This window comes from Gracilinanus agilis, chromosome 3 (genome assembly GCF_016433145.1).
Source record: "Gracilinanus agilis isolate LMUSP501 chromosome 3, AgileGrace, whole genome shotgun sequence".
Taxonomy (NCBI): domain Eukaryota; kingdom Metazoa; phylum Chordata; class Mammalia; order Didelphimorphia; family Didelphidae; genus Gracilinanus; species Gracilinanus agilis.
The window spans coordinates 73772547-73797836 of NC_058132.1; the positions used below are offsets into that span (position 1 = coordinate 73772547).

At 40.6% G+C, this 25290-nt stretch overlaps 1 protein-coding gene across 1 annotated transcript in view; it reads right to left on the reverse strand.

Annotated features, from left to right (window-relative positions):
• The window catches only part of CTPS1 (CTP synthase 1), a 42537-nt gene extending 17490 nt beyond the window's left edge, over positions 1-25047 (reverse strand). Inside the window, exons 1-7 of the mRNA XM_044671427.1 lie at positions 24984-25047; positions 20971-21150; positions 17567-17737; positions 13430-13530; positions 12151-12267; positions 11821-11904; positions 10790-10870 (exon numbers count right to left, since the gene is read on the reverse strand). Of these exons, the coding sequence (XP_044527362.1) occupies positions 10790-10870; positions 11821-11904; positions 12151-12267; positions 13430-13530; positions 17567-17737; positions 20971-21136 (720 nt within the window). The 5' untranslated portion in view covers positions 21137-21150; positions 24984-25047. The remainder of the gene's footprint in view (positions 1-10789; positions 10871-11820; positions 11905-12150; positions 12268-13429; positions 13531-17566; positions 17738-20970; positions 21151-24983) is intronic.
• Between the last annotated feature and the right edge of the window lie 243 nt (positions 25048-25290).

Genomic DNA, 25290 nt, shown 5'->3' on the forward strand with positions numbered 1-25290 from the left:
AAAAGAACTGTGGGAGCAGAAACACAGAAGAAAAGCATGACTGATTACATAGTTCAATGGGGATATGATTGGGGTTTTGGCTTTAAAAGATCACTCTATTACAAATATGAATTATATGGAAAAAGATTTTGAACAATGATACATATATAAACAACCCAGTGGAATTGCTTGTCAGCTCTGAGAGGGAGGAGGGAAAAGGAGAGGAAACGAACATGAATCTTTTAACTGTCGATGTTGAATCTAGAGATCCCAAACTTGTGGCCTTGTGGGATCTAATGAACCCCAAGTTTTAGGACTAGCTTGTAAGTTGGAGACCCCAAAGTTTGTACTTGTTCCCGTGAATCTCAGGCTAGCAGTTTCAGACTGAATAATGGATCCTAAGGTAAAAAACAAGTGACTCAAGCACAGTAGGCAACGTGCCAGTCTCATAAGCTGAAGGTATAAACCGAAGGTCGAGTTCAGTTCGATTCCCCGAAAGGGGGATGTAGTACAATGGGAGAACCTTCTATGGCAAAAAGAGTCACTTAGCTTTTAACCTTAAGGTCAATTATTCAATCTGAAACTGCTAGCCTGAGATTCCATTCAGGGTGGATTCTCATGGGTACAAGCTTTGGGGTCTCCAACTTACAAACTAGTACTAAAACTTGGGGCTCATCAGATCCCACCAGGCCACAAATTTGAGGTCTCTAGATTCCACATTGAGATCAGGAACCCTTTTATACAAATAAAAATTTTATCGAGGACTCCTCAAAGAGCTTTTATTCATGTGGATTCTATCTGTCAATATTTTGACATTGACAATAATAAATAATATTATGCTGGAAATGAAAAGATAAATAAAAATATTCATTTTAAAATAAATCTCTACATTAACATAAATAACATGTTTATGAAGAAAAAAAGTATTTTCCAAAACAAAAATGACTTTCAAAGAGCTCCAGTATAAAGGAGGACACCACATGTAGACAATTCTATACAAGTGAGATAGAAAAAGGATAAATCACAGATAATTACAGAGGCAAGGCACTAACGTTAAGGGGAAATGTAGCCAGAACTTATATAAGGTATTTTATGGCTGGTTCTGGAAACATGCGGGAGCTCAGGCCTATTACTGGGCAAACACAAGTTAGCCATTAGACAACTTGGATGACTGTCTGCTACTCTCTGGCTCCTAAGCTCTGCAGTCTCTCAAATTATTCCCTTTGGTAGACATCCAGTCTAGATCAGCTCCTCCATCTGTTACCCCTTGAGCTTTCTAGTCCTACTTTTCTTATTCACTTTACAATAATTATGGATCTTATCTACTCAGTGAAGAATAAACCTATTGCCAATTAGCATTTCAAAAGGAAATGATTTGGCATGTGACAATCATATATTCCAACTCATAAAACTGGCTAAAAATTCAGCATATGGTCATTCAGACTTTGCTTGAAACCTCTATTGAGAGGTAACCCATGACCTCTTAAAACATTTCATTATAATTTTGGAATAGTTCAAAGAGATTTTTCCTTGCATCAAGCCTAAAAAGCATAGACTTTTGGCTCTTCCTAAGGAATGATGCTTTTCGGCAGCTAGGAAGTACAGTGGTTAGAGTAACAGGTGTGGCAGAGTCAGAAGGACTTTAATGAGTTCAAATCTGGCCTCAGACACTTACTAGCTGTGTGACCTTGTTTGCCTCAGTTTCCTTATCTGTAAAATGAACTAGAGAAAAAAAAAGGCAAACCACTGCAATATCTTTGCCAAGAAAACCTCAAATGGGATCATGAAAAGTCAGCCATAAACATCAAATAGTGATTTCAGATGAGCCCCATGCTTTATTTCATTTGACCATTGCAATAGCCCTGAGAGGAAGTAATAGTACCGGGCATTACCATCCCCATTTTCCAAGCTGGGGAAACTGAGAGGTTCAGTGTTTTGCCTATGATAAGCTCTGTAAGTGTCAGAGATGGCATCAAGCAGTTCATACTGGCTCCAATTCTAGCACATTACCCAGTCTGCTGCAGAGCCCATCAAATGCCTCTCTTCATTATTTCCTAGAATAACTAAAGACAGCTATCATGCTGCCTCTAAATTTGTTCTTCCTCAGGCTGTTAATACAGTTCCTTCAATCTCACGTAGTATGACCATGATGCTATTTACTAGCCTGATTACCTTCCTCAGAAATGTTTATCAATTCTTTTCTAAAATGTGATTTTTCTAAAATGTAATTCTGAACACAGTGTTCCATATTGGAGCTAGCTAGGGTAAACTACCAAGGATATTATTACCTCCCTAGTTTTAGATACCCTAACTCTTTTTTTATAACCTGTACCTTCTGTCTTAGAATTGATACTAAGTATTGGTTCCACGGTTGGTTCCTTTTATCTAGATGAAACCTTTTGTTTTGAACTCTGATACTAATCTGAGTAAGGCTGATTCCCTTTCCCAAGATAATCTTTCCAATGGTTGGAGACAGTTTTAATCCCTGTACTACCCCCTTCAATTTCTTCCCTTGTGTGGACAGTTCTTTCATATAATCCCCTTGTATAGTATGGTCTCTAGCTTCTTTACCATTTTGGTTCACTAGCTTGGGTGTGATTCATCTTATCAATGTCTTCCTAAAATCATGGTGTCCACAATTGAACACAATATTCCACATGAGGTCTGACAAAGGCTAAGCAGAATGGGGACTATCACTTCTACTATTCTGAACATGAGAGGTTGAGATTTGGTGTCATCTAAAATCACATTAGCATTTATTCTCCACCAGCAAATCAAATTCTTGTCTCATTATTTTGAGTTTTCAATATTCTCAGAAAGCCACAAAGTTGATTTCTTTAAACCAAAGCATAATGACTTTCCATTTGTCCATATTAAATTTCATCTTATTAGATTTTAGTCATTGTTTCAGCCTGTTGAGATCCTTTATGACCCAAGATATCAGATATCTCTTCCTGGTTTGTATCATTCGCACAGTTTAATATGCTTGCTTGCAGCCTGAAATTTTCCAGAACTCTGGGAACTGATGACTTTGTTCCCCCCTCACCTGACCCACACCTAATACCCTAGTTCATTTACCAAAGGCCCTAAACACAGTGCCAAGTCTGTTCTCTTGGCCCTACAGGTTTTTCTTAGTGTCAGTCTATATATACTGACTTATACCTTTTATTATACACGTAGAAACAATTTTTAAACAATTGTTTTCTGACCTTTTGCATTCAAATCTCTCCCATCCTCCAATCCCTGCCCCCCTTCCCCAGAGGGTAAATAATCTGATATATATTGTTTCTAGTTTCATGCAATTTAAATGACCATTTTCCTTATGTCACGAAAGGAGTATCATATGTACAAGAAAAAAACTCATGAAGAAAATAAAGTGAGAAATGGTATGGTTCAATCTGCAATCATATTCTGATAGTTTGTTCTATGGTTATGGATAGAATCTTTCATCCCTTACGGTGGTCTTAGAATACTTGCACTGCTAATAATTATTTATTCTCTCACTGTGTACAGTCCTTCAGGATGAGACCCTTGAGACAGACAAGTCTGGTGTCTCTGAGGTGATCAAAAATTGGCCAGGAACCCTATAACCAGAAGTTTCCTCGACCACTCGGAGATCAACAAAGTATTACAACCTTGTTGCGAATGAAGTCCAAAAAGCTGAATGTGCCCTTGTTAAACATGAAAAGGAAACTAAGGCTGTTAGCTACCTGGAGTTATTTCCAGAAGCTTACTTAGGGCAGGTGGGAAAGGGGCTCAGTGACTCTGCTATATTAATTCCAGAAATCATCATTAACCCCACAGGGGGTAAAATTGCCCATGAATCTATAGGGCTACTCCCACAGCGTCCTTTAGAAAGGCTAGTTTGGGCTTCTGAACTCCCTCTAGATCTAATTAAGGTCTGCAAACCATTCTCAAGTATAGGGTGCTCCCCTGGGAACCTCAATACTAATCCCAGAGCTGACAGTCATGGTTATTGAGAAAGACTACATTTCTGAAGCTTGCTTTAGAAGCTTTTACAATCAGTTATTAAGGCCCAAATATCCATACATAAAACATGGAGCCTCACTCCCTTCCCTCTAACCCCTGAACCCACTTATACCCATTCTGACTGATATGGGCCCAAAAGTATGATTTTAAAAAGGTTTTTCAGGAGTAATGCACGTATCTACACCAGTGGTTGCCAAACTTTTTTGGCCTACGGTCCCCTTTCCAGAATATTACTTAGCCTCCTGGAAATTAAATTTTTTTTTAATTTTAATAGCAATTAATAGGAAAGATAAATGCACCTGTGGTCATCACCGCTCCCCTGGATCTCTGAAGCACCCACCAGGGGGCGGTGGCACCCACTTTGGGAATCACTGATCTAAACAAACAGCAAAGGTAGTAGATAAGACTCCAGTTTAGGAGCAGTCCTGGCTTAAAGACAGAAGAGAAGATGTGGTCTTAGAATGGCTTCCTCCTCGCAAGGAACCATTTAGATTCAAATGCCACTGAGTTTCACAGCTCTAAAATTCTACAAGCTTCCATAAGAAAATGCCAGGGGTTCTGCTAGTGGTATCACTAGTGAATCTGAGTTAGAGGAATCCTTATCCATAAGTTTTCTGTCAACATTTCTGAAACAGACCATTACCTTTGTTGAGATGACAGAAACTCTTAGGGGACAGGAAAGAGATGCAAGGGAAAGGGGAGGAAACCAAGTTGGATATAGCTCTAAGTGCAGAAACTTGGAAAACTAGAACAAAAGTGATGTCCCAAGTAAAGAAGATTATGCCAGACACAGTTCGCAATCCTTGCTTTCTAAGAAGGCGTCCCACCGGAGGTCACTTTGGGGCCAGGCCAAAGACCACAAAGATGAACTTGCATTCAGGTTTCGAAGCTCTTTTCCTCCTAAGAAGCCTGAGAGGGAGATAATTCAAGCTGCTACATAAACTGCACATGGGGTACAGAGGTTATGTGACTTGCTCCAAGTCATACAAAGTCTTCTAGTCTATTCTAGATAAAACTAATTTCTTTAGTGAGATGATACCAGGAAGATAAAGCCAACACCACACCTTCCCTGAATTCCCATCAAACAAATCAATCACCCAAAGTCTCATGAGGCGTGATACCTATAAAACTGGGGTCTGGACATCTATCCACCAGTAGGAGGTCCTAAGAAGGATGCCATTTTGCCTTGATCATTGTGAGGTGCTGGAGATGGGTGCAGTGGGAGGCAGAGTCCGGTGAGGTGTGGGAGGTGGGACTTTTAACTAATATCAGAGCATTCGGGCCTGGACCTCCCCTCAAAACCAGTGCCATGCATTTCCAAGGGATGCAATGTGTTCTGTATGACAGTGAAACAGAACAAAGCCTATGCTGGGATCAAACTCAACTTTAGCCTTCCCTGTACCAAATCAATGAAACAAAAAAGACCCTGAGATAAGCAGACGGTGTAAGAACATTAATTTGAATACTAGGCAAAAACGACACTGGCACATACATCTATCCAAGTCTTGCCTGTCCAGAATAAGGGAGTCAGGGATAATTAGGCCTAATGTTAAAACACAATGTCAGTCATCTGTTTCAACCTCTCCCTATTTGTTTACCAGAGCGAGGGAAAAACAAAACAGACTGACATGAGAAGAGACTGACTCACTATGCATTTTGATCAGACTTGACTTAAAGCCAGAACAGCCTCTTTGTCTCTCCTTCTACCCCCTCTAAAACTTTTTTTTTTAAACCGTCACCGTACGAATTAGAATCAATACTGTATATTGGTTCCAAGGCAGAAGAGTGGTAAGAGCTGGGCAATGGGGAGTTAAGTAACTTGCCCAGGGTCACTTAGCTAGGAAGTGAGGTCAGATTTGAAACCAGGACCTCCGTCTCTCAATCCACTGAGCCACCCAGCTGTCCCCTCCCTCTAAAACTTTTAAAGGCTACTTCAAATTTCCTTACCCACAATCCCACTTTTCTTTTTTTTTAGAACCTTTCTACTAGCCTTCTGCATTCTAACAGGAAATCCAGGACCTGTGGTTTTAGCAGAAGGGCTCCTTCAATAAACATAGATCATAATTCAACAATATGAAAAGTGTTAAAGTTGCCTAAGCAATAGCAAGGGATCAGTGCTGGGGTGGAGGGAAAACATAACCATTCCAACCAGGAACTCCAGCACCTACACTTACTGTTTGTGTGATCTTGAGAAAGTCACTTAGCCTTTGCAACCAACCCATTTCCTCATCTTGTTTATCATGTATAAAATGGAACTCATGACCTTTCCCTTAAATACATCCTTTCCCCAAACTTTGCTGTATCTATTGAGTGGGCCATCATCTGATTCATGTAGTTTTTCATCTTCCATCATCTTTGATTCTTCCCTCACCCTCAATACCTAAATCTCATCAGTTGTCAAGTCTCATCGATTCTAATTCTACATCTTCTTTCATCCAATCCCTTCTCAAAAGGGATGGAAGAGACTCAGAATGAAATCCCATTTCTAATGAGGAAAAATGGGATTTGCCTCCAGAGACTTATATGGATGCAAAGGGAATTCACACACCAGAGTGTGGTCTGGTTCTATAAAAAATAAGAGCAATGCTAGAGCTCAGAGTAAGTTGAGGTTCACCACAAAAAAAGATGGCTATTGTTTTAAAGGGATGTTAGATTTCCTCCAACTCTAATACTGTCCGTTTTTCTTCCATAACAATTTATAAATTCCTAGTCTGCTAAGACTTGAAATGGACTTGTAATCTGGGTTGGGAAAATACTCATATTGACGAAATTAAAAAAAAATAAAAAAGGTGATTTTAGGAGGAAAAAGAAGTTCAAGAAAGGATGGGACCTTTGCTTGGGTTGAAGACAAAGAGATAATGGATTCTCATTTTGTTTCCATTTTCTCTGCAAAGGAGAACAACTTTGACATTGGAAATGACAGAACAAAATCAGTAATAAGTTGGTACTTGAGATAAGTGAGGAGAGATTAAGAGCACTTAGCTATTCTGGATAAATCCAAATCACTTAGCCCAAAAGACCCATCTCCTCAGGTCTAGTAGATATGACTGCTGTCAGTGATAGCTGAAACAGGAAAATAGGAGAGGTACCAAAAGACTGAAGACAAATGTGATCTCATTTAAAATAATAAAACAGAAGTAAGAATACAGACTTTGAGACAGTGAGCTCCTTTGAGTTTGATCCCTGAGGAAGTTCTAGAATAGATCATTAAGAAGATGGTTGGCTACCCTCCAGAAAAGAAAGCTGTAACTACAAAGAGCCAGTATTACTTGATCAAGAACACTTGGGCCACTGCAGCCTAATTTTATTTCTAGTAGACAAGGGAAATGTTATATATATTGATTAGCTAGATTTAAGCAAAGCTTTTGATAAAGTGTTATCACACCATTCTTGTGAAAAATGAGCTATGGATTAGATGATAATACAATCAGATGGGCTGCGGGTAGGGGGTTAATGGTTCCATGTTAATGTGGCAGGTCTCTAGTGGTTAATTCAGAGGTCTATTTGGCCCTGCGCTGTTTAACATTTTTATGAATGACTTAAATAAAAGGCAGAGATGACATGTTCTTCAAATCTACAGATGACACAAATCTGAAGGACAGCTGGATGCAAGAATCAGAATTCAAAACCATGTTGACCAGGACTTTGGGCCAAATCTAGTAAAAGGAAAACTGACAGGGATCAATAAAGTCTTGCACTTAGGTAAAAAAGACCAAAAAAAAAAAAATCAACTTCCTAAGTCTAAAATAGGGGCAGGTGAGGGGGGAAAAGCAGCTATTCTGAAGACTGGGGATTTTGAGTGGAATACAAGATCATTTAGTCATCTGTGTGACCTGAAAGCCTAAAACCCTAATATGGTCTTGGGCTGCATTAAGAGGGGCACAGGGAGAGAAACTGGACCTATAATGTCATTAAACTCCTGAGGGTAAAGAAACTTCCTCTATCAAAACAGATGAACCCTTCTCTGGAACTTAGCCTCAGACAGTAGCCTAGAACAAAGATGTCAAACTTGTATCCAAAAACACTAGAGTGGAAGAACAAGATTAAAATGCAACTGGTAAATGTTTAGCTAATATATTTCTAAATCAATATTTGGACCCACAGGAAATCTATTTCTACTTGAGTCTGACACCACTGGCCTGTAGCAGTTGAGAGTCTACATTACATATCTAGGGTCACAGAGGTCTCCTTGGCACCAAGGCCAACTCTCTATTCACTATTTCGTGGCTCCAAGGCCCAGTTTCCAAGATGAGACAAGTGACAGTCCCTTTGAACATCAGATTTTATTTGCAATATTCTTAAGCTCTGGGCATTACAGTTTAAGAAAGACCATGGTAAGTTAGAAAGCCCAAAATAGGGCAACCAGGTGGTGAAGGGCCTTTTGAGTCCATGCCTTCTGGAAAAAAAGACCTGAAGGATTCACATGATAGCTGTTGTCTCCAGTGATGAGCAAGAGGAATTAGACTTGATCTGGAAGGGAGAACCAGGAGCACCAGGAAGAAGTTGCAAAGAGACACATTTAGACTAGATGTCAAAAGATTTCCCAACATTTGGAGCTATCCAAGGGCTGAATGGGCTGCACTGAAAGGTGGGAGGTTCAAGAAAAAGACCTTGTAGTCAATCGGTCACTTTAAAATTGAGGAAAATGAGTACTAGAAAGATTACTAATCAAAGCAGAGTGAGATGAACTAGATTAACATCTGAGAAACTATCATTTGACAGTTCAGGAAAACTGACTTATCCAGAGTCAATGGGCAGAGAAGTCAGGCAAGTCTCTTGACTGTTAATCCAAAGCACCTGATATAATTCTACATTGGACCAACATGCAAGATCACCAGGCTAGCACCACTCTGCTAAACCTGATTTATATACTTCAGTTAGATCCTATGAATACCCCAGCCATGGCCTACAGACAAGCAGAAACTAAAGTACTCTCTCTGGCCACCTCTCCCTGCCATCCCTTCTGCTACCAAGGCAGAGGAAACCGTAAAGCAAACAGCTTTGTATCTCATACTGCACAAAGTGTCACACACGGCAGGCTGTGAAGAAATGTCTGCCAACAGGGAAGCTGGATACCTTCTCTATCCCTCTGGAATGCTTCAGTAGAACTTCATTACTCTGAAAAAAACCCATATTCAAGTACATAAACACAACCTAAAGTTAAATGTGATTAAAAACACACAAAATCCCAGAACCTTAAGGCCGGAAGGGACCTTAGTTGGGGAATCATCTAACAGTTCAATCCTTTCATTTTACATTTGGGCCAACTGAGACCAAAAAGTCCCAAGGCCTGGATCCTGGCAGTGCCTTACACCAATCAAAAGTATCCCTAGGAATTACTTTCTGACGGGAATTGGTCAAGGCAACAGCAACGACACCTCCATTAATACAAATAATAACCAATGTCCCTAACTTCCAGTAGCACTCTTCGCAAAGACTTTTTAATGCATGCCAGTCTCACATCAGCCAGATGAGATGATGTACATATAAGAAGTTAAATGACTTACCCATGGCCACAGTTTATATCATTCCAAACATGAAATGGTACAAAAGTTCCCTTAGTCCAGAGTGTGTATTATAAAAGTGAAATTTGAGAAATGCCATCTAAAAGTATATATATATTTACTATGGACATGTGGGAGACTTTGAAACTACATTTCCCATGATTCCTCATGGTAGACAGGAAGTGGGAAGTAAGAGAAGGGATATAGGCTCCTGTAGTGACTTTGAACTTCCTCTTTAGCTACTAAGCACATGGAGGTAACAATAATGGCTGGAGCGGCAGTTTTGAATTCTTATAAGCGCGTGGTCTAATGACTATCAGCATGGCTTTAATTAAACTACTAATTTCTATATTTATCTCAGTCTTCATTGTTTTTTATCGCAATAATTATGGCAACCTCGAAGGGATATGGCAACGTGCTTAGCAAAACATTGGTTTTGCTTTCTCTCTTTTTCATTTCCCTCTTATCTCTAACTATTGTAGTTAGAAAACCTTTGTGAGTATAAGATGTTTGTGTAAAATGATTACTTGGGGTGACTAGGCACCCAATATGACTATCAGGGGGGATTGTGTAAATGGAATTAGCTCAAGCCCATTGACAGTCAAAAATCTACCCATCCTAGGAGTAGAAATGATATAATCCTCACCTTCCTTAGTGGGGAGGAAAGACGAGTTACCCACACGTGACAATAAGTAACAAATCAAGAACAGGGGACTGCCCTTTGGGCAGTCCAAATCAATGTAGAGACTGCCATTTGTCCATTTGAATTAGAGGTGGAGCCACGGGAAGTGACGAAGGACACTATCTCTTTAAGTATCTTACTGACTTCCTGTTGAGGCAGTTGCCGTCTTGAAATTGGTCCTGAAGGATCTCCTGAGACCACAGACAGCTTACACTCTGTATTGTCACGTGGGTAAGTTAGGCTGACTTCCTTGGCCTAGTTAGGCCGCTTCCAAACTCTGCCTATCTGGCTGTTGGGCCTTGTGGCTTACAGCTTCATTTATTTAGCCTTTTAACCTTCTCTCTCCATCCAGGCCTTTGGCCTGGACTAGCCTCTCCCTTTCTCTTTATTCCTATACTTTACCTTCCTGATTGTAAATAAAACTCCTCAACCGGATGCTGACTTGGGTCTGATTTAATTACGGAATCAACCTGAATTGTTGATTCCTGGCGGCCACACTTTAAATTTATATCTATAATACCTAAATTTTTCCCTCTTACAGTATAAAGTTAAAGAGTATAAGTAATTCTAGGAAACTCTTATGGTCTCATACCTACTCATTTCTCAATAAGAGGACCTGGGACTAAATACTTACCTGCTCTGGCTCGACATGACAAAACATAGATATCTTCTCCTTCACTGATGTGTCAAGAGGATTAGAGCATCTACACACAACCTAGGTCAAAAAATGAGGGCACAATTTTAACAGGAGATGAAAAACACAGTTTCATTTGAGCTGATGCAAACAGGCGTCATTTCATTAAGAACAGTGAGTATAAATGTCCCCATCAGATTCTGGAGAAACCTGAAAATGTGCCCTTAATCCTTTTCAGCTAAACTTCCCAGCTCCAAACTGGAAGCAGGCCAAGAAATGATAGCCCAAATAACGACTACTTAATGAGCTGGGAGAGTGAAATGCCTATTATCTATTAAGTGATATAAATAGAGGAGAAAAATCAGAGCTAGGATAGTTAGTGCCCAAGACAACAGAACACTAGTTTATAATATGATTTTCCAAATAAGTTCTGTGAACTTTGAATGGTTTCCACAATGGGAAGGAGAATTCTGTGTAGGAGAATCAGAACGTCAGAGATATAGTGCCCCCTACAACAGTATGTATTAAAATTATTAGAACTTTTGGGGAGAAGAATAGGAAGACAAGGCTTAATATCTGTTATTCTGCTCCAAAATTTCCCCAATCCATCTTTGTCCCAAGGATATTCTTCCTCCTTAATCCCAAATGAAATCTAGAAAATGTTATCATAAAGTATGCCGCTGAAGCAAATTTCTATTTTCAGCAAATATACTTACACATCAATAATCTTTTTAGCATGTGCCCTTGATCTATACCAAAACAGTTCATATCCCTTTTTGCATTAGTAATGTAACTAAAACAATTTGCCCATATTCTGGTGTCTGTAGTCTGGTTAGTCCAAAGGAAATGGACACTGTCTCAAAGCCCACTGCCAGGTTCCTACTAGAATCTTTCTAGCCAGATATGCTAGGTATGCCACAAAGGGAAGCCAGGTGTCTGAATACTTTTTGTTCATTTCTAGTTAAGAATGACTTCTGTCAAACATTTAAGATTAAAGTTTAATCCCAGTACAAAGGATTTAGAAGAGTTACCAAATCTGGGGAAAGTCCAAGTCCTCTGAGTTCACGAACACTATTCTGAGTAGGTTTAGTCTTCTGTTCACCTGTAGAGCTTGGCTTACAAGAGGGAAAAAAAAAAAAAGCTTTCTTTATATATGAAATTGAAAAGTTGACATTTTCTTTAAATGTTAAAAACAGACTGATTATGTGCTCGGTTTCCCATTTGCTCTTATCCCCAAAGGACTCATGTTCTTTCTCTTTCCTTTTTTCTATGGAACAGAAGACAAAAATCAAACTACCCCCTTAATACACAAAGTCTCCTCTCCACCTTCTCAGGTTCCCCTGATGTTTCCAGCACCTCACCTGTGGAACAAGGCTGACATGAATGTTGCAGAAGTTTTCTCGTTTTACTTTGAATTGAAACTGACGGAAAGCTTCGATGAAGTGCATGCTTTCTATGTCTCCTACTGTCCCTCCAAGCTGGAAGCACAAATTTTAGAAGCACATCATTAAAGCTTCTTCTATTTTCCTATTCTTTTTCCTTCTCTCTGAGCAGTAGTTTATTAAAAGTCTCAATCCAATATACAGCACAGCTATGAATTATCTGATAAAAGTGTCAATGATCAAGAATACCACATTTCCTTGAGAAAAGTAATGTCACTTTTTTTGGACATGCTTACTCTTTCCTAAGGCTATTCTGGCTCTCCACACCTATGACACGGAAAAACAAGATTAGGCAAGAAAGATATAAGTGATTCTCTTCGGAGAGGGGTCCCAAAGAATGTTGCCTAATTCTTATCTCCCAAAGTTAGCCACAAATTGTGACTGCAAATGGAAACCATGAGAGCTAGAATATTTGCCCTCTACCTTTGAAATTACGTTGAGATGACTATATAGTTGGAGTAATTATTATTTTTCACAATAATTATTAGCAACATTATAATACTTCAACATTTTTTATTGTAAATTAGTTTGAGAAATGTTACCCTAAATTATACCTTTATTCAAGAAAACACCTGCTATCGGTTTCTACTTCTCATACTTTAAAGCTATAGGATTTTACTAGTGAGCATGCTCATTCTACCAGGGTCTGCTTATTCCCTGCAGCCCCCCCAAAATTCCAATGTCAATGATTTCTTTAGTGTAGCCGCTCAAAGGCACATCTCGACCCCTCCTAATCTTTGTAACTGCGGCCAAAACAATCACCCTAGGGCCAATCAGTTAAGAAAATTATTGGCGGCAGCTCCTCAGACAGATGCATGTGATGCATACTCCCTGCCCAGGACTTCCATAGGGAGATGCTGGATTTAAGCAGAGAATCAATAACTGACCTCCCAATTCTATAGCCCTTTAAAGTGTACAAAAGGCATTCCTCTCACTGAAGTAGGGGGTAGGAGTAGTACCAACCTCATTACATAAAGGCATCATTTAAGATATGAGCATCTGAACCAGCAATCCCTAGGGACAACTAAATGCCACCTTTCTTTCAGCTAAAATAAAGTGATATCGGGTTAGGGACAGGCAGAAAGTTTGAGCACTTTTCCTGGAATGTTTCACTGTCTGACCAGGGCTGGCTAGGGAGATCTACAAGCTAAATCTGCATCCACGTGCCTAGGATTAATGAGGATCAGAGCGTACAAACCTCAATCACGCACACTTGAGGTTCTATGCCATCTTCATCAACAGGAATTAATGCCTGTCTCATTACCCATTCTTGTATTGCATCTGTGATGTGAGGGACAACTAGAATGAAGGAAAAGAAGGTGCAAATTAGACTTTTCCCATAAGACTGATACCAAGACTAAAAACTGGTCCTGTGAGTTCATCTAAACAGATAACATTTTTGAACCAAATCACTGAATATCTGCTCAAAGTTAAATAAAAGGCTGGAACCCAAAATATTAAAGAATCAAATTCAAGCTAATTGTCCACAGATAAGCACAAAACGCTACAACAATCCTTACACCCATTCATGCCCACGAGGCCACCCCATAGTCCCACATAAGCTCTGCTCTCCCACGCAGCCTGGTGTGTTGATCGGCCTTCCCCACGGTCTGCTGTGTCAGTGATGGTAAAACCCTTTCACATGGGGAATACTATTAGAGACTGCACAGAAGAAGGTAGGTGAATTCCTAATAAACATTCAGGAAATGGCGAAGAGAGTGTTCAGAGGGAACTTGAGGTTAAAGAAGATGCTGCAGAATGCATCAAATCTGGAATTTCCAAAAAGTAGGAGAGTTCCTACCATGAACAAGTTCTTTAGTCCTGCCTAGCTACCACTGTGGTCCTGGTTTTTAAGGCAAGTAAAGAATCCGCCTGTAGTATAGACACGGCTAAAATCGTAAGTTCCTCAGGGCTCATTTTCTACAGAACCGAGGAGTGCCACAGCACCTATGACAGGATCACTGGCTTTGGAGTTGCAAGGGATCTCAAAGATCCAGTCTATACACCTTCATTTTTGGTAAGAGTCAACCTAAGGCCCAATGGTCACGTGACCTAAGGTCAAGGGCATAGCTAAGGAAAGAAGTGCTGATCAAAGATCCAGCATGGCTACCTGAAGAACACATCATTCCCTTTTGGCAGGCTTCCTCCAGGTTACTAAATTTCTAGATCTGTTCAATGTTCTAGGGCTGGTTTAACAAAGCATCTTGACAGAATTTCTGATAGTACTATGAGGGTGATAGAAAGATGGTGACCCACATGACAGTACAGTTAGGTGGATTCAAAAATTCTTAAATGAGCTATTTGTCCAAAGATTTTTTTAAAACCCTCACTTTCCTTCTTGGAGTCAATACTGTGTATTGGCTCCAAGGCAGAAGAGTGGTATGAGTGGGCAACAGGGGTCAAGTGACTTGCCCAGGGTCACACAGCTTGGAAGTGTCCAAGGTGAAATTTGAACCTAGGACCTCCCATCTCTAGGTCTGGCTCTCAATCCACTGAGCCACCCAGCTGCCCCTCTTCAAAGATTTTAATGACAACCTATGTAAACATAAAAAAGGAACAAACAAAAAGCCCAACAATAGAAGAATGTTACCATAAATAAGTTATGGTAAATTGATGTCATGAAACATTGTAATGTAATTAAAACTGACAAATACAAAAGAATATAAAAAGAAATATGGAAAAGCCTTTGTGAAATAATGCCAAAGTGAAAAAGAACCAGAAGAATGAAGTACATATTAACTAGGACCACAAAAAGGAAAAGTCAGTGAAAATGGACAATTCTAATGAGGTCTTGGAGGGAAGAGATTGAAAAATCATGATGAGACTAGATTTTCATTGATACAGAATTACTGGGAAAACTTAGTTGCACTGATGTTCAATACTTGGCTTTGAATAATTTAAAGGAAAAAAAACAAAAGACCTGCTCAGAGAAGTCAGTGGGCATCAGTAATAGTTTGACAACGTGGAAGGAAAACTCTGGTGGAACGCCCTAGCTTTGAAATGTATGTGTTAAACATGTTTATCAAAGACTCCAAAGTACACAGATGGCATGCTTTCAGATTCGTAGGTGTTATAATAATTGGGCAGTATTACTTACACAGTGGATAACAGAGTCAAAATTCAAAAAGCTGTGGACAAGTTAAAATACTAAGCAAAGTATAAAATGATGAATGAGGTTTACAACATTTAAGAAATCAGCTTCAGGGGGCAGCTGGGTAGCTCAGTAGATTGAGAGTCAGGCCTAGAGACGGGAGGTCCTAGGTTCAAATCTGACCTCAGACACTTCCTAGCTGTGTGACCCTGGGCAAGTCACTTGACCCCCGTTGCCTACTCTTACCACTCTTCTGCCTTGGAACCAATACCCAGTATTGACTCCAAGATGGAAGCGTAAGGGTTTAAAAAAACAAACAAATAAATAAATAAAAGAAATCAGCTTCATAATTATAAATCAAAAAGGACATGGTTAGACAGCAATTAATCCAAAAAAGGTCTAGAAGTCTTAGTAAACTGAATTCAGTGAGCCAACATTTGTGATATGCACACCAAAAAAGGTAATCCAACTTTAGGCTACATTAAGAAAAACAGTATATACTAAGTTTGACAGAAGTGTCAAACTCCCAGTCACAAAACTCCACAGTGCTGTTCCAACTAGATTAATATGAAATTGGAGGAGCAGGGAGGTAAGCTCATGGATAGAAAGCCAGGACTAGAGATGGAGGTCCTGGGTTCAAATCTAACCTCGGGCACATCCTAGCTGTGTGACCTGTGCAAGTCACTTAACCTCAACTAGCCCTTATTGCTCTTCTACCTTAGAATCAATACTTAGTATTCATTCTAAGACAGAAGGTAAAGGTTTTAAAAAAATATAATTGAAAAATGTTTAACAAAATAAAACTACAATTCAATCTAGAAAACATGAATTTGTGGTTTTCTGGGATCTGTGGCTATTTGAGTTTCACACCAGTAGTGTACAGGACTAGGAGGTCCCCTCTGGGTCCTGTGTTGGGGGTGGGGGTGGGGTTGGTAGTAGAGGGGAAGGAGCAGATTTTAGGAAAGACATTTAACATCAGAACAGTGGAGGAAGGTGACTGGGATGGTACAAGGTCCAGGTCCAGGTCATACATACCATATGAGGAAACTGGATGTTTTGCCAGAAGATATAACCTGGGTGTGGGGGCAGGGAGGGTAGGGAGCAATCTGCTGGGCTTAAGTATTTGAAAGGCTGTTGTCAGGAAAAGAATGATTGTTCTGCTGGACTCCAGAGAGCAAAACTAAGAACAATGGGTGGGAGTTTCAAAGAAGCAAAAAAAAAAAAAAAATTTAGTTTGATGTCAGGAAAAACTTCTCAACAATTAGGGTTGCCCAGGTGGAATGGGCTGCCCCAGGAGGTCATAAATTCCTCCTCCCTGGTGGTTTCGAGCCAAGATTGAATTACTGGACATGCTCTGGAAGAGATTCTTGTTCAGGAGTGGCTTGGGTTAGATGCCTTTTGGAATTCAGATGGTTCTGGATTTGACCAAGATCAAACTGAGCACTATGCCAAGTACGAATCTCATAACATGTGGCAAGATATCAATTCCAAAGCTCTGACACCACATCCGGTGCTCCTTCTATACTACACAGATAAAAATACCCTCTCAGCATCACAGAAGTCTTCCAAAAGGAGCATGGTCCTACGTGACCTACATCTAACACTACAGGCCACAGTCTACACTCAAGAGGAGAAACACTACATAGTAAAACACTATCTCTCTCTAATCTTACACATTATATATAACATTAAGTTACCTTCCACTATGAGATAATTCCACATACAATCTAACCCATAAGCCACATCATTTATTACCTTTACTCAGTCACTTTGGCTATTTGCATCCATCACTGAATTTCTGTATAAAAGGTATTTGAGTTCAGATGATTTATGTGAAATCTGCCTCAATAAAATAATGGCTTCAGCTTAAGGCAATGCCATCCACAACAGGGGCATCTTTCAGTTGAATTTCTACCTAAGAATAAGCTTTAAGTGATTAACACACAATTAACGGCAGATGTATTATTTTTCTGAGCCATCCCTTTTCACCTCATCCTCTGAAGGAACTCCTTGGCATTACCCTGAAACATCAGTCGTTTAGCCACCAAAAGAGCACGAGCACTTCAAACCAAACAGCCAGGAGAGGCTCCCATAAGCAGATTTCCTAAGCCATAACTTGCCCCTTGAGATGACACGAGGGCTGTCATGCCAAAGGAGTCCTGCTGGTTTTCAGACATGAGCCCCAAACCAAAGGGGCGCCCGGTGTTATCTGGGACCTCCAACCAAAGCGAAAGCCAGCGTTACCTTGGACAGTTTTTCCCAAGTAGTCTCCTTTACGCTCCTTGTTAATGACATATTGGTAAATCTTTCCAGTGGTCAGATTATTGTCTTTGGTGAGACGGATATCAAGGAAACGTTCATAATTGCCCAGGTCAAGGTCTACTTCCCCACCATCATCAAGCACAAAAACCTCACCTGAGGAAAATGTCAAACAAAGTTGAGGTTAGTCATCATTGCGCATACCACAGCAATCAGAATTTTAAAAAATCACAAACAACTAACTCTTTCACCAAACAATTTTTTGCATGTCTTGCCTTAAAGTGGTGAAACATCATTTGATAGGAAAATAAAAACTAGACAATAGATATGGGGCCCGTCTCCAAAGGACAGGAAGTAAGCAATCCCTCAGCCTCTTTATTTGGTTACTTTGTACACCGTTACGTACATGACATGTATCCATCTATCAAAATGTAAATTCCTTGAGGAATAACATTGTTTCATTTTTGCCTTTATAGCACGAGTGCCTGGCACAGGGTAGGTACTACACATTTGTTAATCTATGGGAAGCAAAGGCATAAATTCAACCAACAGCTCACAAGATGGCAGATGTCATAGGGGAGAGGCAAAACCATGGCCCCCCCGAGCCCTTTAAAAAGGACATTCAGACCCCTGAAATGTGCTGCTATCTAAGCTTTGGTAGAACAAAAGTAAGCAGCAAAGTCGAACCTGACAAGTACCCAGTGTTCACTTTGTGGGTTCTCTCCTCTTAACAAAGCAGCTGACACTTTGGGAGAGGCCTTCAGCAGTTCAAAACAAGCCATGATTTGGTGGAGCACCTCTTCTGGCCACATGGTCTTCAGATTTCAGCCTAACAGACCATTTCTAGACCTGTTCTCAAAGCTTTCTTTCCCACTCTGATATAAGCTGGCAGAGCCTTAAAGAGCCTGAAGTCACTTTTATGCCACAGCGGGGCAGCAAAAGAAGGCTTTAGCAAAATAGCTGAAAAGGCAATTGATATCTTTACAGATTCAGAATGAATATTAGATATCTCTGATTAGCATTATAATAAAATTCTATGTCAAAGTGTCAACAGCTACTATTTCCAAATATTCAATTATTCAATAAGACAAAATTCTAATACAACAAAAGAAAGCGATTTCTTTCAACGTTATTTTAGGTTATAACAGGATTAGGTCTTTTGATGGATGCCATCAGTGGCTCTCCATTACTTCCAGGATCAGTCATAATTTGGCCCCTTCCTACAGTTCCAGAATAGCTCACTACACTCCTCTACAAACTAGTGACTCAGTAAAACCAGTTTTCTTGATGTTTTTCACAAAAGACACTTCATCTCCTGTCTCCGTGCATTTTCATGGCATGGCTACCTCCCATGCCCAGAATTCTCTCCCTCTTCTTCTCTGCCTCCTAGATTCTTCAGGAAGGTCAGTTAAAATACTACCTTCTGCCAAGAAGCCTTCCCTCTGTATCAGTCCAAATTTTTGGCCTACCGTCCCCTTTCCAGAAAAAATATTACTTAGTCCCCTGGAAATTAATTTTTTTTAAAAATTTTAATAGCAATTAATAGGAAAGATAAATGCACCTGTGGCCATCACCGCCCCACCTGGATCGCCACAGCACCCACCAGGGGGCGGTGGCGCCCACTTTGGGAATCTGCTCTAAAAGATGATCTCCAATGTATCCTTTCTGTAACGTGTTTGTACATAGTTCTTTGTATGTTGTCTCCCCCAATGGCTGTGAGCTCCCTGAGGGCAAGGATTGCTTTTCCCTACCTTTGTATCCCTAGAGCTTGGCACACTGGCACATAGTAGGAGCTTAATAAGTGCCTACTGACTTGACTCTATAATCTAGTAGACTGTGTACTAACAATTTTGCTAGGAGCAATTATTTGAAAATACTTTCTGGAAATGTTCCTTGGTAGAAAAAGATATAATTACAATATAGTCAACTATTCAACATCAATGTGGGAAAAAACCCAGCTCCAGCCAGCTTTCACATGTTTTACATGTATGTATATTTAGGTAATCACTTCTGTTTCAGTCCAAGAGTTATAGCAGGTCTAAATCCAAATAATAATAATAATAGCTTTTATATTTCTCTACGGTTGCAAAATACAAACATCTCATTTGTGACTCAAAGACCTTGGAAGGTACATGCTATATTATTCCCATTTTATTTTATTTTTAAAACTCTTACCTTCCGTCTTGGAGTCAATATTGTGTATTGACTCCAAGGCAGAAGAGGGGTAAGGGCTAGACAATGGGAGTCAAATGACTTGCCCAGGGTCACACAGCTGGGAAGTGTCTGAGGCCAGATTTGAACCTAGGACCTCCTGACTCAATCCACTGAGCTACCCAGCTGCCACAATTATTCCCATTTTAAAAAGGAGGACATTGAGGTGACTTGGCCAGGATCATAATTAATAAATATCTGAGGCAGGATGTGACTATAAGTCTTCCTGATTCCAAGTAGAGAACTCTAGTATCCACTGTGCCACCCTGCTGAACTATAAAAAGATTCAAGGAATATGAAGTTGTGTGTGTTTTTCTCACTTGGATAGAAGTACTAATATTAGTAATGCTTTTCATAGGACAGGACTAACTAGATCATCCATGTGAGGGATAACCTTTTGGAGGTAAGGAAAAACATTTCCCAGAAACACTCTTTAAGACACTGTCCAAATTATTTTGCTATAGGGGAATTTTATGCTAACATTGCTCCAATAAGTAGAACTGGTTTCATGTACGTTTTTATTAAAGGGATTTTTGTCCTAGGAGAATTTGTCCTAAATGCTTCAAAGTGCAAGTATACAGACTGATAAAACTCAGAGCTAGCTGCAGGATATAAAATTTAATCCTGCTTTTTTTTTTTTTTAAACCCTCAGCTTCCATCTTGGAATCAACACCAAGTACTGGTTCCAAGGCAGAAGAGCAAGAAGGACTAGGCAATGGGATAAAGTGATTTATCCAGTCACCCAGCTAGGAAGTATCTGAGGCCAGATTTGAACCCAGGTCCTTGTGGCTCAGCCTGGCACTCTATCCACTATACCACCTAGCTACTCCTAACTTCCCAAGTTCCAAATGCTTCACTTCTTAAATTCTACTTCTAAGATTCCATGTCTGAAAACTTGTAGCTGAACATGTTAACACCAAACCTAGCTTTGCTAAAAAAGTCCATGTTCAGCAGTCCTGCCAGCAACTCTCAAATTCAGCTACCAAAAGGAGTCTTGCTGCTTCAGCTCCCACAGGGCCCAAATCTTGGAATAGCCTAAGACATAAAGTCTCTCTTTGACCTGCTGAGAAAGAGAACATTCTGCTGGTCAGAGTACCCCTAATAACAAGTTTTGTACAAGGCCTTTCCCCCCATGTCCCTACACAGGAATGCTGGTAACAAAAGAGGATGCTGCTTACCATGCTCATAAGGAGAGAATGTTCCTGCATCAATATTGATGTATGGGTCAATTTTAATGGAAGTTACATGTAAGCCACATGATTTCAAAATTGTCCCAATGCTACTGGCAATGATCCCCTTTCCAATTCCTGAGATTACTCCACCAGTGACTAGAATGTACTTCATTTTATTCAAAAGACCTGCAGAAAAGAAAAGTCTTCTTTAGAATATAAATAAATCATTTATTACAAAGATTACAAAAAGGGGCCTTTTAGGACCAAGTATCCAGAAATCATCAGGAAGAGACACTGATATAAAAATGAATACCCTTAAAATATTTTTAGAAAATCAAAATTTTGGGAGAAAATAGTAAAGTGACATAAAATTGAACTGATAATTACATTATTCCATATGTGATATGGTGCAGAAAAAAGTGCAATGATAGATTTTCCATGAAGTTTTAAAGTCAAATATTTGTGAGTTAACCCAACAAAAATTCCAGTTCTAATTATCTGATGAACTATTTCATAACTGAGGACTTGGGTACACTTTGAGAACCAAACAATAAGTTACTGGCACCAATGACACATTTTCCTTAAATGGAGATTTTTTTTTTTAGTCAACAGCATGGAGCCAGAAGTCCCATTAAACTTACAAAAGCTATTAAGCTGAATCACAGTGTCCCAGATTACATTCTCAGAATCTTTTATTCCAAAGTAGGGATGTTCCATCATCAATATTAATATATGGATCAATTTCCATTGAAATTAAGTTAAATCATATGACTTCCACTTATGCAGATCACAACCCTTAGGCAATTCATTGGCCAGCCTTTAAGGATTGCTTTAGCAGGAAAATTTTTCATCTTGTGCTAACCTCACTGGTGAACCTCCCAATTTAACTCAGCCAATTCCCAGCTGAAACACAAAATCCAACATCAGCCCATATTAAAACACTGTATTTCACCAAGATAAAGGGACTTGCTTTAACATTCTAAAAAAAATGCTATTCTAGATGAGAAATGGAGTGACCAAGATGCTAAAAGGCCAGGCAAGGAAGCCTTACGACAACTGTAGGAAAATGGAATGTGTAGCTTGACAAAGAAGCCTTTAGGGAGGACATGAGTACTACTTTAGATATATGATATAGCTGTATAGCTTCCTAGAGGATGTCATGTGGAAGAAATGATTTTTCTGCTTGGCCCGGAGAGGGCAAAACTGGGAATAACACCTGTCAATTAAATATAGGCTTGAGGAAAAGCTTTGATCTATTTAGAGCTATCAAGAAATAAAACAGGTTGTTTCCGTAGTTGTAGGAAGCTTTACTTCACCAAAAAGCTAGGGATTCTTACTTGATAACAGCTGGCACTATGTGTATAGAACTCTATCAATATTATTTCACTTTAACTTCCCAAACACCTTGGAAGGTTGATACTATTATTCTCATTTTATAGTTGAGGAAACCGAGGAAGATAGGGATTGAGTGACTTGCCCAAGGTCTCATAGCTAAATAAGTGTCAAGTTAAATGTAGGTTATATTTGATGGCTTCTCATGTCCCTTCCAAATCAGATACAAACCTGGAATTCTCTTTAATTAAAAAGATAGTTCTCTGTGTGTTAAAACTAATTAACTTGCCATAAACCTCCCTTGAAGGGGTCAGCTGGGTGGCTCAGTGGATTGAGAGCCAGACCTAGAGATGGGAGGTCCTAGGTTCAAATCTGGTTTCAGATACTTCCTTCCTGTGACCCTGGGCAAGTTACTTGACCCCCATTGCCTAGCCCTTACCACTCTTTTGCCTTGGAGCCAACACACAGTATTGACTCCAAGAGGGAAGGTAAGGGTTTAAAAAAATAAATAAATGAACCGCCCTTGGAAGTATTATGAAAAGATCACAGACCTCAAGAAAAATAAAGGTATCAGAGAGTATGTACTTGGAACAGTTTTTTTCCACTAAAAAAACAAATTCCCCTGTTATAAGCAGAATAGTAAAATGAAAAATAACCTTAGTTTTAGTTTCAGACTCAGCTCCACTGTTTATTTGCTAACCATGTATAAACAGACAAGTCTCAACACACTGAGCCTGTTTCTTGTATATTAAATATATCAGGAGGATTTTGTGGTTAAAATAAATAAAGTGTTCTGTAACCATAACTACCTCAGAGGGTTGTTATGAAGAAAGCAATTTCTAAAGCCTTCAAATGATAAAGAAATGTGTTACTATGACTTAATAAGAGCTATTTTAATTTAAATGGACTATGACAAGGATAAAGTGCTGGAATCAGGAAGGCCTGGGGTGAAAATTTAGCTTGACACTGGCTGCATGGCTCTGGGCAAGTCACTTGCTCCATGAGGCTCAAGCAACTCCTGCATCAGAGTTCAAAAATCCTTTTTCTTAATTATTAATAATAAACACGTGTTTAAGTAATATAAGATCTGCAGAGTACTTTACACAAACTATCACATTTGAACCTCTCAATAATTACTTAATCTAAGTATTATAAGTATTATCCTCATATCCCTTTCATAGATCATCAATCTACATGGAATAAACATTTATTAAGCACCAACATGCCAGGCACTATGCTAGGTGCTAGGGAAACAGTCAAAGAAATTGATCTTCAGAGAATTTAGGTGACTTGGTGGTCTGTGGTCATTTTTCTAGTATCAGAGATGAGACTTAAAACCCCTCCCCTTCTGATTCCAAGTCTAGCACTCTAGACACTACAATACATGAATGGAAATAAGAGTCTGAGCCAGCAGCTGGCAAAGAGAAAGAAAAGGGGCTGTTGGTTAAAAAAAAAAAAAAAAAAAAAACCAGCTGAGTGAGGGCAAGTTTAAGGGAGGAGGAAGGTCTAGAGGCAGATAGTGAACGAGAAATCACAGAATGAAATGAAAGATGATCAAAAAGAGGAGAATTCGGAGGCATCAAACTATTCCACAGCACTCCCAGAAAGTTAACCCAGCTTTATGGCTACTCCAATTTCCTCCCGTGGGTAACTGTAACAGTCAAAAGTGAAATTAGCAAATACCAAGCATCCTTACCCTAGGAAACCCCAACTAAGCAGAACACCATGTCAGAATCTGTCTAATTGAAAATCCTCTCTGAACAGAACTCCTCCAATGTTTATCCTTGGATCATAAAATTAGTCTAAAAAGAATAAGTCCTGTACTTGAAGTCAAGGGGTGCTGAATGAAAGGCTTGTCAAGTATTTCACTATAACATATAACTGTGTGCGCTTAAGCAAGTCCCTTCCATACTCTTAAATTTCCTTCTTTCTTCATCAGCAAAATGCTAGGATCCCTCCGTGGTCTAACCCCATAAACCCTGGGTGGTCTTGCTAACATCTTCACATCTCTTATATCACCTGAGACCCACAAGAACTCGGACAGAAAGGCAGGTCTGGGCGCTATTACAATCTCTCGTTTTAAAGAGAGGAAACTAAGAACTAGAGAGGCAGCGATTTGCCGAAAGTCACACAGCAAGTTAGTGACAGAACCGAGACTAGCCCTCTAGTCTCCCAGATTCGAACTGTTTCGGGCCAGTTCCGGGAGTTCAGTACGAAGTGGGGTAAGAGCTGGATGAAGAGGTGGATGGAGAGGGTTCGTACGCATCGTCTCCCCTCCCACCTTCCCCAGAGCCGCCGCCGCGGACCGGAAGGGAACCGGGACCCCGAGGTACCCAGACCCCGGCAGTGGCGGCCACGCGGCCGGCGCGAGGAGCAGGAGCCGCGAGCCCGCGGCCTCAGGCAGCCCGCCCCCCGCCCGTTACGCAAGCAATCCATTGGACGGAAGGTTCAGCCACCTGGCCTCTGATTGGCCGACGAGACGCCCGTCACTGCGAACGGGAAAGGCGATGGGGGGGCCGGGGGTCCGGCGGAGAAGGAGGGAGAGCGGAGGAAGGATGCCGGGCGCAGCCCCGAGCTCGAAAGCCGGTTGCCTTGCTCTGCTCAACCCAGACCACTCCGGCCCGACCCGGCCCCCGCTCCAGCTTTGGTTCCCAGCTGGGAGCAGGCTGAAGCGCGGCCCTACCTACCAGACCACGGCAGCTCCAGTCCCGTCAGTGCTGCCACCAGAGCAGGGATGATCCGCGACCGCCGCGCGCAGGTCACTGAGGAGCCGGGCGGGCCGTAGCGGGAGTCTTTGAGGGAAGGCGGGCGCGAGGTGGTGCGCGCGCACAGGTCCCGGGGCGGGGGGCAGTCGACGGGGAGGGGCGGGGCCCAGAGGGACGGGGGAGGGCCTCAGTGCGCAGGCGTGGGCGGGGGCTCAGAGCTGACTTGTGGCTGCAGGGGAGCTCCCCCGGAGGAGGTGGAGCCCGAGGACGACCCGCCTGCCTCCGCCAT